The sequence below is a fragment of the Sus scrofa genome, chromosome X (genome assembly GCF_054392235.1).
Source record: "Sus scrofa isolate SSC_HxYL_T2T_F1_AM1 chromosome X, Sscrofa_HxYL_maternal_Yorkshire_Landrace_v2.0, whole genome shotgun sequence".
NCBI lineage: Eukaryota > Metazoa > Chordata > Mammalia > Artiodactyla > Suidae > Sus > Sus scrofa.
Genome location: NC_139401.1, coordinates 21,409,441 through 21,425,385, shown reverse-complemented (window position 1 = coordinate 21,425,385; position 15,945 = coordinate 21,409,441). Strand labels below are relative to the sequence as shown.

At 35.1% G+C, this 15,945-nt stretch overlaps 1 protein-coding gene and 1 long non-coding RNA gene across 17 annotated transcripts in view; one reads left to right on the top strand and one right to left on the bottom strand.

Annotated features, from left to right (window-relative positions):
- The window catches only part of CNKSR2 (connector enhancer of kinase suppressor of Ras 2), a 276,938-nt gene that overhangs the window by 56,726 nt on the left and 204,267 nt on the right, over positions 1 to 15,945 (bottom strand). For all 16 annotated transcript variants that reach the window (XR_014835808.1, XR_014835809.1, XR_014835811.1 and 13 more), the window contains 4 exons: positions 8,348 to 8,396; positions 7,771 to 7,943; positions 5,364 to 5,437; positions 5,003 to 5,074 (listed from right to left, as the gene is read on the bottom strand). Coding sequence is in view for 12 of the 16 variants with exons in the window: in XM_021080286.2 (XP_020935945.1) it covers positions 5,003 to 5,074; positions 5,364 to 5,437; positions 7,771 to 7,943; positions 8,348 to 8,396 (368 nt within the window). In the remaining 4 variants the exon portion in view is untranslated. The remainder of the gene's footprint in view (positions 1 to 5,002; positions 5,075 to 5,363; positions 5,438 to 7,770; positions 7,944 to 8,347; positions 8,397 to 15,945) is intronic.
- LOC146394503 (uncharacterized) lies at positions 7,870 to 14,650 on the top strand. The gene is made up of 4 exons (XR_014835814.1): positions 7,870 to 7,949; positions 8,379 to 8,489; positions 11,450 to 11,483; positions 14,511 to 14,650. It is a non-coding gene; the product is annotated as an uncharacterized LOC146394503 (long non-coding RNA).

Genomic DNA, 15,945 nt, shown 5'->3' with positions numbered 1-15,945 from the left:
CTCACTGCAGTTACGATTCAGTGTTTATATGCGACTAGGAACAGCATTAATTTGGCCAATAAATATTTATTGAGAGCTTATGTGTGCCAGGTACTGTTCTAGGCACTGAGGATACAGAAATAAATGAAACAAAGTATCTGTTTTCATGCTGCCTCTATCTTCCTAAGGGAGACAGACAATAAACAGGGATAAGACAATTGGGCCTAGAGTGAACATTCCAATGAAGTTGTCAACAGCTGACACAGAATCTCACAGTACTGAGAGGGAGAAAAAGAGTAAGAACTATGGAAGAAATGTACAAATAATAACTACCAAATAAAAACTGGTAAGTTCTTGCAAGAACAAGGACATATGTGGTGACATGAAAAGGAGTACACAGGCCAAGTGAAATCAGTAAATGTCTCAGAATACTTGAGAAAAATGTTTTGTTTTCTTCCCACAGATTTCACACAGACTGGCAAAAAAGTTTTTTTAATGTTTCAATGCTCATTTCTGAGGAGGGAACAGATGGATTGGTGGTAGGGTGCTCAAATGTGTTTTTGCAAATAACCTCATAATCAAACTGGAGTTACTCAAAAAATACAAGGTGAGATTTAAAATTTTCTATGTTATATATATTTGGGTATATGTATATGTATTTATATTTGGGTATATGTATGAGTGTGTGTGATTTTATAGAAGAAAATTAAACCAAAGTATTGCTTTTTTATTCTAATTACTAGGTCCTGTCAAAACTAGCACTGCATTAAAAAATACATATGATAATACTTTAGAAATTATAAAATAATCAGATGAGGCATTTATTTATAATTATTATAATACAATCATAATTATTTATAGCTATATCATCTTTTGAAGACATAGGTACATATCTTCAAAAGATTACTTATAGAATGAAGTAATACCCAGATCATCTTGCTGTTATGTTACAACCAGATTATAAAATAAAGTTTTTGGAGGGTGTCTCTCCCCATCACCAATCCTCTGTGAATATTGCCAGCACTGACTTTCTTTCTTTCTATTAACATGTAATTTAAAAAAAATCTTGGCTACCGAAAAGTAGACATTAGGAATATTGTTATTAAAAATATAAAAAGCAAAACAAAATAATAAAGGCCCATTCTACTTAAATTTTTAAAAAAGATTCAGTATTTCAGGACAATTTAATTCGGAAGGTTGTAGTCCACCATGGCAAAGCTTATATAAAACAGCACACAGCATCTTAAATGTTCGCTGTGGTGATGACTTATTTGATCAGATTTATTTTTTCTTTGACCTATTGCTTAGAATAGGCAACGAAATGAAACATATGGGTTTGGTGTAGGTTCTTCTCTGATATTCTGATCCAGATACATGCACAGGCATATCAGGGAAGAACAGTGACATCATACACCTCTGAAGTTATTGCTAACACGGGATAGAAAATGGAGACCAGGCATGGTTTTATAGTTTATAAAAATGTATTTTTGAACAGGCCATTTTCTAAAACCAAAAAGATCTTGATTAGCAAATATCATGAATGATTAAATTATGTTAATTCTATAATGGAGGTAACTGTGTTCAGGTGGACCTATCTTGTAGAAAAGGATATGCTCACATATACCACTTATTTTCTGTTTGGTTATGATGTAAATCCTTCAGATTTATCTCATGGGCATTGAGCTCAATTGTGGTAAAATGGATAGTGAGTAACTTTAACAGTAGAATTATAAAATTATTAAAACAAAAATAGAGTACCCTCCCCAACAAGTACATAAACATTTTCATTTGAGAACAAACTCTTCAGATTCGAATTGCCTAGCCTAGTGTGAAATTTCAAGAATGGTAACATATAAATAAAGAGGAGATTATGGAAACTAAATGAAAGGTTCAATTCACAGAGCTGGAACGAATAATCCTAAAATTTATATGGAACCATAAAAGATGCAGAATTGCTAAAGCATTCCTGAGGAAAAAGAGCAAAGCTGGAGGCATAACCCTCCCAGAATTCAGACTATACCACAAAGCTACAGCAATCAAAATAGCATGGTACTGGCACAAAAACAAGTGGATCAATGGAACAAAATAGAGAGCCAAGAAATAAACCCACGTGCCTACAGTCAATTTGTCTTCAACAAAGGAGGCATGAATATACAATGGGAAAAAGACAACTCTCTTTGGCAAGTGGTGTTGGGAAAGTTGGACAGCTGCATGGAAATCTATGAAATTAGAACACTCCCTCACACCATAAACAAAAATAAACTCAAAATTGTGTAAGGACTTCAATATAAGACATGACACCATAAAACTCCTACAAAAGAACATAAAACATAACAATATATTCAAATACAAGCAAAAATAAAGAAATGGGACCTCATCAAATTTATAAGCTTTTGCATAGCAAAAGAAACCATAAACAAAAATGAAAAGACAACCTATGGACTGGGAGAAAATATTTGCGAACTATGTGACCAACAAGGGCTTAATTTCCAAAATATACAAACAGCTCATACATCTCAATAACAAAAAAAAAAAAACCAATCCAATCAAAAAATGGGCAGAAGATCTAGACAGACATTTCTCCAAAGAAGACATACAGATGGCTAACAGGAACATGAAAAAATGTTCAACATCACTAATTATTAGAGAAATGAAAATCAAAACTACAATGAGGTATCACCTCACACCAGTCAGAACGGCCATTATCCAAAAGTCTACAAGTAATAAATGCTGGAGAGGGTGTGGAGAAAAGGGAACCCTCTTGCACTGTTGGTGGGAATGTAAATTGGTGTAACCACTATGGAAAACAGTATGGAGGTTCCTTAAAAAACTAAAAATAGAACTATCATATGGTCCTACAATCCTACTCCTGGGCATATATCAGGAGAAAACCCTGAATTGAAAAGATACATGCACCACAATGTTCACAGCAGCACTATTTACAATAGCCAAGACATGGAAACAACCTAAATGTCCACTGACAGATGAATGGATAAAAAAGATGTGGTATAGGAAAATTCCCACGTGCCACAGGAGGTTAAGGATTCAGTGTTGCTTCAGCTGTAGCACAGGTTGCAACTGTGGCATGGGTTCAATCCATGGTCTGGAAACTTCCACATGCCACGGGTGTGACCCAATTAAAAAATGTGTGTGTATATATATATATATATACATATACATATATATATACACACACACACACACAATGAAATACCACTTAGCCATATGAAAGAATGAAATAATGCCATTTATAGCAACATGAAAAGATCTAGAGATCATAGTAGGTGAAGTAAATCAGAGAGAGACATATACCACATGATATCACTTACATGAGGAATCTAAAATATGATGCAAATGAATTAATTTACAAAACAGAAACAGGCCCACAGACATAGAAAACAAACTTCAGGTTACCAAAGGGGAAACATGGTGGGGGAGGGATAAGTTAGGAGTTAGAGAATAGAAGATACAAACTACTATACATGAAATAAACTGCAAGGTCCTACTATAGAGCACAGGGAACTTCAGTATCTTGTAATAAACAATAAAGGAAAAGATTATGAGAAAGAATGTATATACGTGTATAACTGAATCACTTTACACCAGAAACTAACACAACACTGTTAAGTACACTTCAAGAAAAAAAAAGAAAGGCTCAGTTCTTTTACTAATCAAAAAATATTTTATCAAGTGTTCTCAACACCTTTCTTTGCCCTTTCCTTATATTCATATTCTTGCTTTGGAAGAACCATGCCTGTGTTCCCAAGAGTCAAAGAACAAGGTTATTTATAAAAGCATATTATGTGTTCATAGTATGTTCAAGCACATTGATGAAGATGCACAATTTTCTGCTTAAAAATATCTGGACACTAATTCTTTAGAGATACACAAAGAAAGTTACATGGGGTAAGAGTCCAAAGTATATATAAATAATATATATTGATAGCAAACACATAGCACTTACCACTTAGCAGACACTGTTCTGTGCCCTATATGTGTGGTTATTCACTTCTCATAAAAGTTCTATGGATGGAGATAGTTATCATCTCCATTTTTTAAAGGAGTTAATGCCTGACATAGAGAGGTTAAGTTCTATATCCAAGGTCACGCAGATAGTAAGTGGGAAAGCTGCATCTCCCTAACTGTTGGCACATCATATATGTTACATGCACTATCTGCCGAAGACCAGTAAAGGGGAAAATTTTGAATCTTAAATCCAATTTCTACAAACCTAGAAAAGGGAAAGAGTAAAGGAAAGAAAAAGGAAGGATCAAACTCATAAGAGCTAAAGTGGAAATATGAGATATATATTGTAGATGATGAAAAAATACATATATATATATATATATATATATATATATATGCAGATTTTCCCAGAGCCACCTAATCTAATCACCAATCACTTGGCTTTACATTCCTGTCGTGATAGAAAGAAGCTGACAGGAAGATACACCAACTTTGCTTAGGAATATCCATTATTGAGATGAATATTCTGTCATAAATACTCAGCACTTGGAAAAGCTAGCTTTTTTTTTTTTTTTTTTTTTTTTTTTGGTGGTTATCTTTTTTTCCTCACTTGGGAATAAATCTGAAGACATATTCTCAAAATGGACTTTTAGAAAAACCCATTTTTTTCTATAGTGGGTTTTTTCTTTTTTTGGCCTGTGTTTGGACTCTGGAACATTTTGGGTAAACCTGACAATAAGCCAATGAGTTTATTCTGACTTACAGTTTGGGGGGTGGGAGGATGCGCTGGGGCTGTGGATGGAAATCCTATAAAATTGGATTGTGATGATCATCGTACAACTATAAATGTGATAAATTCATTGAGTAATAAAAAAAGAAAAAAACTGCTATTCTTTATAATTAGGTATGGCTACACAGAAATATGGCTGGTTACTGTATTTTAAACTGACTGATCTAAAAACTGTAGTGACATTATTCTTTAAGCATTAATGAGGAAAACTTAGAATTCTAAGCCTAATTGATTTTTAAGTATTTTGAAATTTAAGTAACATTTTACCTGTTCATATCATCAAGATGCTCAGCAGCAAAATAAAAGCTTTTGATTTTAGGATGACAGGCTTTGAATGCGCTGCAAAAGGAAACAGAGTACATTTATTTTATTTCAAATTGGGAAATAAGTTAGAACGAAATGATTTTTATGGATAAAATTACCTCAGCATCTAACCTGAGTTCACATATATAATACTTCTGCCATGATGACAGAAATCAGTAAAAAATTCAATTTTCTGCCCACAAAACTGCTTTCTTATTACCTCAATTTGAAAGCATTAGACAAGTGACCTATAATTTAAAAGCCAGAAATTAAAAAAAAAAAAATCTTCCCATTCTCTCCCTTGCCCCAAGTAAAATCAACTTACTATTTCTTGCGGCATTCGCTGGCTCTATCAATTTTGAATTCAGGCAGACTGATGAATCCTTCTGCTTTTTCATCCTAAAGAAGCAACACTCTTGTTTAGGGTATTATATACAAAGGTTTGAAGCTGATGTGCCTTAAATATCTATACTAATAAATCACTTTATTTAATTCCTTAAATTAGACATTTTAAAGATTAGACTTGCATTCTTACTTGTTACAGCCCATTAAATTAAATGTATATTTTGAACATTTAGAATAGTACAAAGTAAAATATATACAGAGATTTTTAAAAATTCTTTTTGTATTAAAATAAAACATTTTTAATTTTCAAAAGTAAAACCTGCTTTATAAGTAACTTTCTCCTTAGAGTTTGTATACACTTTTATAACATATAAAACAACTTTAGTCCACATTTACAATTCACAGTTTTCTAGCATTTTAAATGTTCAGTTGTAAAATGTAGGGACACTTACTAATTGAATTCCTTTTCTGCCTCTAAAAGAAACCCCTTATCAAAAGTGAATGAAATATTTTGCATAGTCAATATTTTTACAAATGAATAGGCTAATTTGATTTTCAAATATCTGACTTGGTTTACATGCTACATAAAGTCATTTTTCACTTGGAAAACTGAATTAAATCCATACCCCCATTCCCACCCCAATGTGGGATAGAAATACAACATAGGAGAATTATCTAAAATCTTACATCAGATAAAAGTAATTCCAACTGGGCTAAGACTATTCTTGGCTAAATCCTTTAATTACTGTCCCTTTCCAATATGAGCCAACTCCTCAGACTTTTACTCTCCCAAATTTTGATCTGTGTTGTCCCAGTTCATGGCTCCTTATATAGCAAGTTCAAGGGAGATTACACTCCCATCTACTATCTTAAAGAAAAAGAATAGAGATTCTCAATCCTTTTAGTTTGTGTGTGTATGGAAGTATATATGTAAAGCTTAATAAAAATTTGATGCTAATGATAGTGACTGAAATGCATATATTATATAAAAGAGCAGTAGTATAATTTTTCCAATATCTGAGTACTTTTTCTTCCAATCTTGGGATAAATACAAAAGTCCCGAATCTCTTGCTCAACTTTAATTTCTTATTTTATTTCATTTCATTTCATTTTAATTTTGGCCATGCCCATGGCCTACATTAGTTCCCGGGCCAGGATCAAACCTGCACCACAGCAGCGACCTGAGCTGCTGAAGTGACGACACCAGATTTTTAACCCATTGTACCACAAGGGCATTCCTCAAATTTGATTTCTGTTATGTTACTCTTGTTGTCCGTAATGTTAAAATTTAAAATTCTGAGCATTTAAGATACTTTGGGGATAGTTATGATCTCCCCATTAAACTCTGAAAGACAGGCTAGCTGTTCAGCAGACAAATCTATTAAGTGATCTTAAAGAGAAACAAAGACATTGTGTTTTTATACTACTTGATTGGCATGTAAAAAGTATTTAGCCAGTATACTACATTAAACTATGTATGTTTTTATGAAAAAAGCTAACAATAGAGAATTTTAATCAAAGAAACTTAAGGTGAAATGACAGAGAGCTATAGCAAAAGAAGCAAATGTAGAGTCAAGGGAATAACAAAATATAAGGTATATTGTGTAACTGTTGTGATATGTGATAGGTCATATAATTATTCTGGATATAAATCTGTTTACTGCAAATGAAACAGGAAATCATAAGAACAACTTACATGTATTATATACCCTCCCCCTGCTGCCTCTATTGGACCAAATGAAATGAGTACTTGCAGATGTTCAAAGCTAGTCTACTAGTTCATTTATTCCTTAAGAAAAACTGAGACAAATGCACATGATATTAAATAACTTACTAAATGACTTCCTCCCAAAAAAGCAAATAGAAAAAAATTTAAAATTCTGAACAAAAGCAAGACATTTTAAAATATTTATCAAATTTCCATGTATAATCCTATTAAGTAAGGTGTTTCTTGAATAAGTTTGGTATTTTTAATTAGACACAAAATTTTACTATACTTTGTGTTTCAGATTACCTTGGAATAATTAGGACAACTACCCTTCTAGAACCTGACAATGCAGTCATTTTAAGAAGGCAGGCTGAAAAATAATTAGTTGAAGTCTCCTGAATTAGCCTTAAGGTGATTATATGATTTTAAAATATTAGATCCTGCTGTGTAGCACTGGGAACTACGTCTAGTCACTTATGGAGAATGATAATGTGAGAAAAAAGAATGTATACATGTATGTGTAACTGGGTCACCATGCTGTACAGTAGAAAAAAATGCATTGGAGAAATAAAAAACATTTTTTTAATTAAATAAAAAAATCAGAATGTAAGTCTCAAAACAATGACTCTTTGGTTAAAGATAGAAAATGGATGAGAAGACAAAATATGCTTTGTCTTACCTCCTCGTTAATATACCAATACAGGGATGCATCCTTTAGGACAAACCAGTATTTCTTCCATTTCTGTGAAAAATAACTCTTTGCATCTTTCTTTTTCCAAAGCCAGCCCTCACAATCACCACGGCCAAGATCTTTGCAAGAAATTCGCCTTTTGCTCTTGCCAGCTATAGGACCTAGAGGTAATCATGGATAAAAATGCTCTTTAAATTCTGTATAGATGTGAAGGTAGAATATTAATCTATACATCATAAAAATAAGTCTGGGTACTTAACATTTTCTTGTATCAGAATAGAAAACTATGGGAAATTTTAAAACCTTTTCACCAGTGCGAGTGACGTATAGTTTAATCAGAAGTGGGTAATCATCCTAGTCTCAAAACCTGTGGAGACCATTTGTTGCGAAAGGTACCTTGCATCATAATTGACCTGAAGGAGAAGCCGGTCTTGGTAGCTCTTGTGCTAGGAGGGGTTGGTCTTTTCCAAACCACGCTGGGATCAGGCAAGAGAGGATGGGTGGAGTGTGCTGGTGATTATCCCCTGCAAACTAAGGAGCTACATGTTTCATTTCCTTTTCTTACCTTTGTTTTTCTTCTTTGATTTGTGCTGCAGAGAAGACTGCTGAAACGTCTGAAATAAAAAATAGGGAAGGCTGTTATTTGATATTCTGGGTACCATCAGAATGCCAACGAGCTGCAGAGAACCCTTAATAGCTGAACCCTGGTCAGTGCAAGTATCTTCTTCTTGCAAAGACTCAAAACAAATTCACATATATCATGCCACTAAGCTTTCTAATCTCTTGTGAAGTAGGAGAGGATAATATTATCTTTGTTCTTTTTTTGTAGGCAGAGAAATCGGGGTACAAAGCAGTGGTGAAACTCAGGGCTCTTATATATGCATAGTAATACTGTGTACCTTTTAAAGGGGTTTATTGTGCTTTTTCAGGCATTATCTCATATCACATCACAAACTCTTATGAAGTAGTCAAGCAAATATGATTCTCACTTGCTCCCCTGAAGTTTATTCTAGTCCATAGAATAGATTCTATTATTTCCTAGGCACTTTCCCTTAGTCTCTAAGTATTTCAGCACTTGAATCAGTATTTTCTTCTCTCACCTACTTCTGCCTCTGCTACTGATATTATCTCCATTTTACATAGTACAGTGTCCCAATCCAGCAATTTAAAAAAAAATCTCCACTGACACATCCAGTTCATTGACTTCACCGTCCTTTTGTGCCTTTATTTCTCTTCTTCCATTTGGTTTCCATGGGACATCACCATAACCATTCCCTTGAGCCTATACTTCCTGTATCACACTTGCCTAGCTAAACATCCACTCCAGTTAAACCCAGCTATCAGTCTACTCCATGCTAAGGACCAGAACAGTGTAATGTCTTAATAGAAAAACCCACAACTGTAAGACTGGTCTAGCTTTCAATTAATGACTATAAATCACTGGTTCCAGTCAGCCAGTCTACTAAACTAGATTGTTCACTGACCTAAATAAGGTTAGTGATGCTCATATGATTAGCCAGCTAAAAGAGCACAGAGATAGCATGTGTAATTTTAATTCAGAGATAATCCCTCAAAACGAATTTTAGATAACAGATTCTTTCTTTTTTCCAAAGATATATCTATAAGGTGCAATTGGATTGTGTCTACATAAAACTGGCTGGCCTTGGTTTTATACAATGAATTCATATTCTGTGACATACTTTCTTATTTAGCATCATTGCTTATAAAGTAACATTCTACTTATACAGTAATTTTCACATTTTGCATATGGTTTACATAATTCTCATGCATATAATATTATGGATGGATATCGGCCCAAAAGATAAGGATCAGGTAATTTTCTGACATTCAGATAACACAGAAATAATCACCCAATTGTCAAAGCAATATAAATACATATGTATGTGGTGTGTGTGTGTGTGTGTGTGTGTGTGTGTGTGTGTGTATGTATAAAACTTTGCAGGATCCATGGCTATAGAAACTCACAATCAATTTTGGCGATAAGGCATGAAAGATAAAACACATTATGATATGTTGATTTTCTTGAGTGCACTCTGCCTCATACTAACAACTCAAATAATAACTCAGGCTAGTGTGCTTAAGTATAGTTAATTTACATATAGTTATTTTCCCTAAATTGTTTGGCTGTAAAATTACTGATTAGTTTTTTCTTTTGTGTTTCCACAAGTAATCATTATAATTTTACAGCTCATTATTTTCAAAAATGACAAAGATGAGGGTGGTTTGTTTTTAGGAAGCTACATGGATAACAGACAGCTTGAAAGAACTGAGTTATACAATGTACCTCCTGTGCTTTTTTGCACATTATTTCTTATAACCTGAAGGTCTACTTTAAAATATATACAAAAGCATATTTTATGCTCTCCAGGTTTTCTTTTTAGCAAGATTATCTTTTCTTTCCCTATAAAAATATATTCTCAGACTGATGGTGATTGCAGAGTATAATCAGTATACATATTGTTGATACCTAAAAACTTGTAAGCACACAATATAGATTTATCCCTCATTCAAAGAAGCAAAGCTTTAGATGTCTTTTGTAAATATTACAACGAAATTCTCTTAAGAGAGACTTCATTGTTTTTCCAAGTGACATGACATTTTCTAAAATGAAAGAATTAATTGAATTATATGCTTTGGAAAGTGAAAGGAAAAACAATGAAAACTACTGTTAAGGAAATAGGTCTCTGTGCAGAAAAGACTTAATACAGCAGGCCTGAGGCTGCTATCTTAGAATGGCCTGCTTACAGGGTTGGCCCTTGGCTGACATCTGGGACCTTGATGGATAAACAGTCCCCTACACTGACATGAAGCTTCCCTAAGCGATAAGACTATTTTGCCCACCTGGGGACTAAACACCTGCTTTCCTTTTGGGAGTCTGGAATTTTTCTAATGGCTAGGCAGAGGATGCCTATGTAGCCAACCCAATACAACCCTCGGGTAGGAGTCTTTAATGAGCTCCCCTGGGCAGAGATACTACACACATGACTACATTTTTGTTGCTGGGGGAGAGTGCACTCTGCATGATCTGTCATGAGAGGGAGAGAGCACAGGAAGCCTGCACATGGATTTCTCCAGATTCCATGGGTATCTTTTTTCCATACTGATCTGGCTGTATACCTTTGCTGTGTCACTGTCATAAAATCTCAGCTGTTAGGAGAACTGTACGTTGGGTCTTCTGATTCTCAGAGAATCACTGGACATGTGGGTGATTTGGGAGACCCATGAAACAGCCTTCTTTTCAAAAGATTCCTTACAGACTTATATCAGAAATTGTTCACTGTTCATATACATAAACTCCTGGCAGTAAAGGTTTCCTTGTGTCATCAGCAAGTGTGATTAAATACGCTGAGGAGCAAATTTACAATCCCGTGTACTCTTTTCTAGTAGAACTGATGGAATTATACATTCTGAGTGACAGATACTTAATTGGTATCACTTTTTCCAATTTCTAGTGATATTATGAAATATTTATAAGAGAAAGACATTAAAAACAGATACATGATTACATGGATAACACAGTAGATTGTATAAGGTGTTATGACCATTAAAAAAAAAGGCCTAGAATCTTAGCTTTCATGATGATGAATGTTTTCCTCATGAGAGTGAAAATTTGTAATATACTTTATTTCTCTATTTTTCTTATTAGTTTCAGATCACCCTTTTTCTGGATTCATGTTCAAGTAAGTATATCCTTTAGAAATTCCTTCATAGCAGTCTATGAGTAGCAAACTCTTCTAGATTTTTATGCCTGAAAATACAATGAAGCCTTCACTCTTAAATAAAATAATAGCTCAGCTAGGTACAGAATTCTAAGCTGAGAAAAATTTTCCCTCCACAATTTGAATATATCATTTTATTTTCCTTGGCATCTATTGTTGCCCTTAAAACATCTATAGCTACTCTGTCATTTGTTATAATTTGTTTTTAGTCTCTCTGTGGCTTCCTCTTTATGCCTAATATTTTGTAATTGCTCTAGGATGCTCTAGATATAACCGCTTTTAACTGACCCATTTCACATTCATTGTGTTGTACTTGAAGGCATTATTTCTTCAATTCTGAAGATTCTTAGGTTATCTCTTCAATGGCCTTCTTTACTAGTCCTTTTTTTCTTCTCTAGAAATAAGTTGGTACCTTTCAATTTATCATCCATGTATCTTTCCTATTTTTTATCCTTTCATATTTCCACAATGCTTTTTAGGTGAATGCAAACTGTTTTCCAATTTTCTAATTCTCTCTCTAGATTTTATCCAGTCTAAAGTTTATCCTACCTATAGAGTGTTTACTTCACTGACTACATTTTACATATCCAGGATGTCTAGTAGATATCAGTGCTTTTGAATATCTAGTGTTCTTAATCATCCTGTTATTATCTAAAAATTTATTTTAAGGGCTTTAGGAGATTTCCCATAATTTCCATTTAGTAAGGAAAGAATCACCTTTACATAGTCTGGTCAATTCAGCCTCCTTACTCATGGGAGAGGAAGCTCTGCTTGCCTTCCCAATTGGTTTCACTCAGTGAGTCAGTCTTCAGTTTCCTGACATTGCTGTGGTCCATTTGTTCTCTGACCCCCATTAGAGTAGACTCCCAGTCATCTCTTTCTGGACTCAGAGCCTACCATCTATGTAGCTTTAGTTTCCATTTATTATTGTGCAGTTTCGTTCTTTCTTCTAGTCCTTCGACACTAGATCTTGCTTTTGGCTTTGACTGTATCTTTTTGTGTTTGGAATAGGGTATATGTGTATGCGTGTGTATGTGTGATTTTAAAGTAGAAGCTCATCATGCTCCACCAAAATAGACTCCTTTTGTGAATATCTGTGAAGGTCAATTGTCTTAAAAAACATATTTTTATCTTACTTCCTGAATCATCGTTCAGTGGGTGAGCATCTGGGTGAAAGTTCTTTGAACTTTCTCCCTAAGAAGATCTGATTTTTAGCAACTTATGAATTTATATAACCAATCAGGACTTCTTGGTTAAGCTGCAGGCTGCCGAACTCAATAGGATTTAATGTGTACAAACAATACTGGGCTCATGACATCCACCACTCATCAACCAAATCTGCTCCTCTTTTAGTCTTCTAAACCTTTATAAATGACAATTCCATTTCCACCCACAGTGGCTCACACCTAGAATACTAGAGTCAGTCTTAACTCTTTATCTTCTATCCCAAAGCCAATCCGCCAGCAAGCTATACTAGCTCTATCCTCAAAATATGTTTATGATATGACTTTTCCTTACCACCTCTACTATTATTGCCTTGGTTGAAGCCACTATCACCCCTCACCTGGATTACTGAGATATCTCCTCCCTGTTCTCCAATCCTTGGCTCTTGCCTCTTTTATTTTTAACGTAAGAACTAGAGTGATCCTGCAAAATGTGATTTGAATCATGAAAACTCTCCAATGGCTTCTTCTTTTTTTCCTTTCACAGCCTCACCTGCGGCATATCAGTTCCCAGGCTAAGGGTCTAATCGGAGCAGCAGCTGCCGGCCTACACCACAGCCACAGCAATGCAGGATCTGAGCGACATCTGTGACCTATGCTGTAGCTTGTGGGAATGCTGTATCCTTAACCCACTGAGCAAGGCCAGGGATCGAACTCAAATCCTCTAACCCGCTGTGTCACAACATGAACTCCTCTCCAATGGCTTCTCATTTCACTCTGAATAAATGTCCAAGACCTTTCACTGTCCTTGAAGGCCCTGTATGACCTGGCCCCTGCTACCTTTGTTTCCTGACCTTACCCTTACTTACTCTGCTCTAGTCACAGCTGCTGTTCCCAGATTATGCCGAACACAGTTCCATCTTAGAGCCTATACCCTCGCTGTTCCCTCTATCTGAAATGTTTGCTCAGAGATGGTTGTGGTTTACTCCCTTACCTCCTTCAGATCATTACTCAAATGCCTCCTTTTTAGTAAATGCTTCCCAGGCTTCCTTATCAGAAGTTGTTATCCTTATCACCCTCCACACTTCCTGTTTTTCTTCCCTGCTTTATTTCTCTCCTTAGAACTTAGTGTTACTAAAAGTACTTATATTTCTTGTTTATTACCCAGCCTTCCCTGTACAAATAAACCGCATGAAAGAAGAGGAATTCTAACTATTTTATGCACTGTTTTATCCTCTAACTACAAGGTTTTAGTACTTCCTCAAGCAAGACAGAGGAAGTACTAAATACCGGGTTGAGTACATAAAAGTTGAAGAAACCACCAGCAAAGTACACAGGATGAAGTCTTAATTAACTGATTGTTTTAACCTGAAGTCCTTCAGCAGGCAATAAACAAGCCTGGTGCCTTTTCTCCAGTAGTCCATGTCTAGCACATTAATGAAAGTTCAGTTCTTTAGTAGGTTATTCCTTTTGGTAGATAACACTCCTTTTCATCCACATTCCTTTCACATTACTTGTAATGAGATTGTCTTAGTGTACTTAACAGTATAAATGTGAAGTCAAGATGTAGCAGGCAAAAGTGCATTAAATCTAAGTCAAAAGATACTTATGCAAATAATTATATGATGAATTATGAATAGATGTGTTGAAATCACAATTCAATCCATAAAAATAGAATGTGCTAAAATAAAAGGCCATTATGAAAGCATTGTTGATCCTCTTCTTAACCATGGCGATGCATGCAATAGTATTCTGTTTGGCTATAAAAGATCTCTTTTTCAGACATTTGCCTGAAAAGACCATTTGTCTTTCATTTTGTTCACAGATGTTCTGTTCAAACTCCATTCCCCCTTCTTCTGGATGAGGAAGTGTGGGGGAGGGTAATTTGGGTCATTCTTATCCTGAAACTTTCAGAAGCACTTATTTTAATTGTGGAAGAAAATGACAGTTTCTGTGTAACATTTTGAAAGCTCAGCTACTATTAAATTCTTCTCAAGTTGCAAACTGCCACACTTATGGAAAAATTTGCAATCAAAATACTCTCTTGTTGCAATATAGCAAGCAACTTCCTCTTACTGTAATTTTCTGCAAAGTTCCAAGATTTCTTTAGTGACTAGTCAAACCAATAGCTTATTTCTCATACATAAGAAAAGGTGCTTAGCAGTTTGAAACACTTGGGACAAACGATGACTATTTCCACATATTTAATTTTTTAAATAAACAGATAACAAAAGCCTTTGAGTTTTAAATATTTCACACAAAAAAAGTATTCTCCCTTACTTTGTCATTATTGTGTGTCAGCAGAAAATGTCTAAATATGGTAAGTCAGGTAAGATGGCAATGGGAGTAAATACTATATCAAGAAACCTTCCATTTACATCAAATGACATCATAGAATTGAACAAGTTTGCTGTTGGTGGTGGTTTTGCCCATTCTGGTGCACGAGAGACAAACGGCACTGAATGGCACTGCACGCTTACTGGGTCTTTGACAACAGTGGGTGAGGTTGCTCTGAATTCTGTCAATAAGGTTAACCTGACTTTATGTTGACTGAAAACAGCTTCACATGCACTCAAAAATAAGTGTGCTTTTATAAATAACAATCATGCTAATGGGTTAAGGATTTGGTATTGTCACTGCAGCGGCCCAGGTTGCTGTTGTGGCCTGGGTTCGATCCCTGGCCTGGAAACTTCTACATGCCATGGGCATGGCCAGAGAAAATAACAAGCATGCTAATAAACTATGAGTCAAACAAGAACAGGAGAATTTAGAGAAGGTCAAACTCGTTAGATGAGCAGAGTCAATGTTTCATCAAAAGAAAATCATGCCTATCAGATTCTGAAGGAAGGAGGAAAATGAATCTTAACCAAGATTCTATACGGTGATACCCTTTTTCTGATGGGGTGGGAAGTGGCAAGGTGGGAAGAAGAGCGATGAGCAATGAATGGTTAGGAAAGGTAACAAAAGCCACCACTCTTGGGAAACAGGAACTGTCATTCTTAAATCGTAATAATTATCATTTACTGAGGGCTTATGTGTTAGGCACAGTATTTGGCACTTTATACCAGTTATGAATCTTAATTTGGACAATAAATCTGTTTAGTTGGTGATCATTAATGCCATTTTAAAGAGCAGAAAACCGAAGGTAAACAACTTGATCAGGACCATGCAGGTAGTGGCAGAGTCGAAATTCAAACCCAGGCCTATCAATCCCCAAACCCAATCTCCTAACCACTCTGTGGGATACTGCCTCTAAGCAA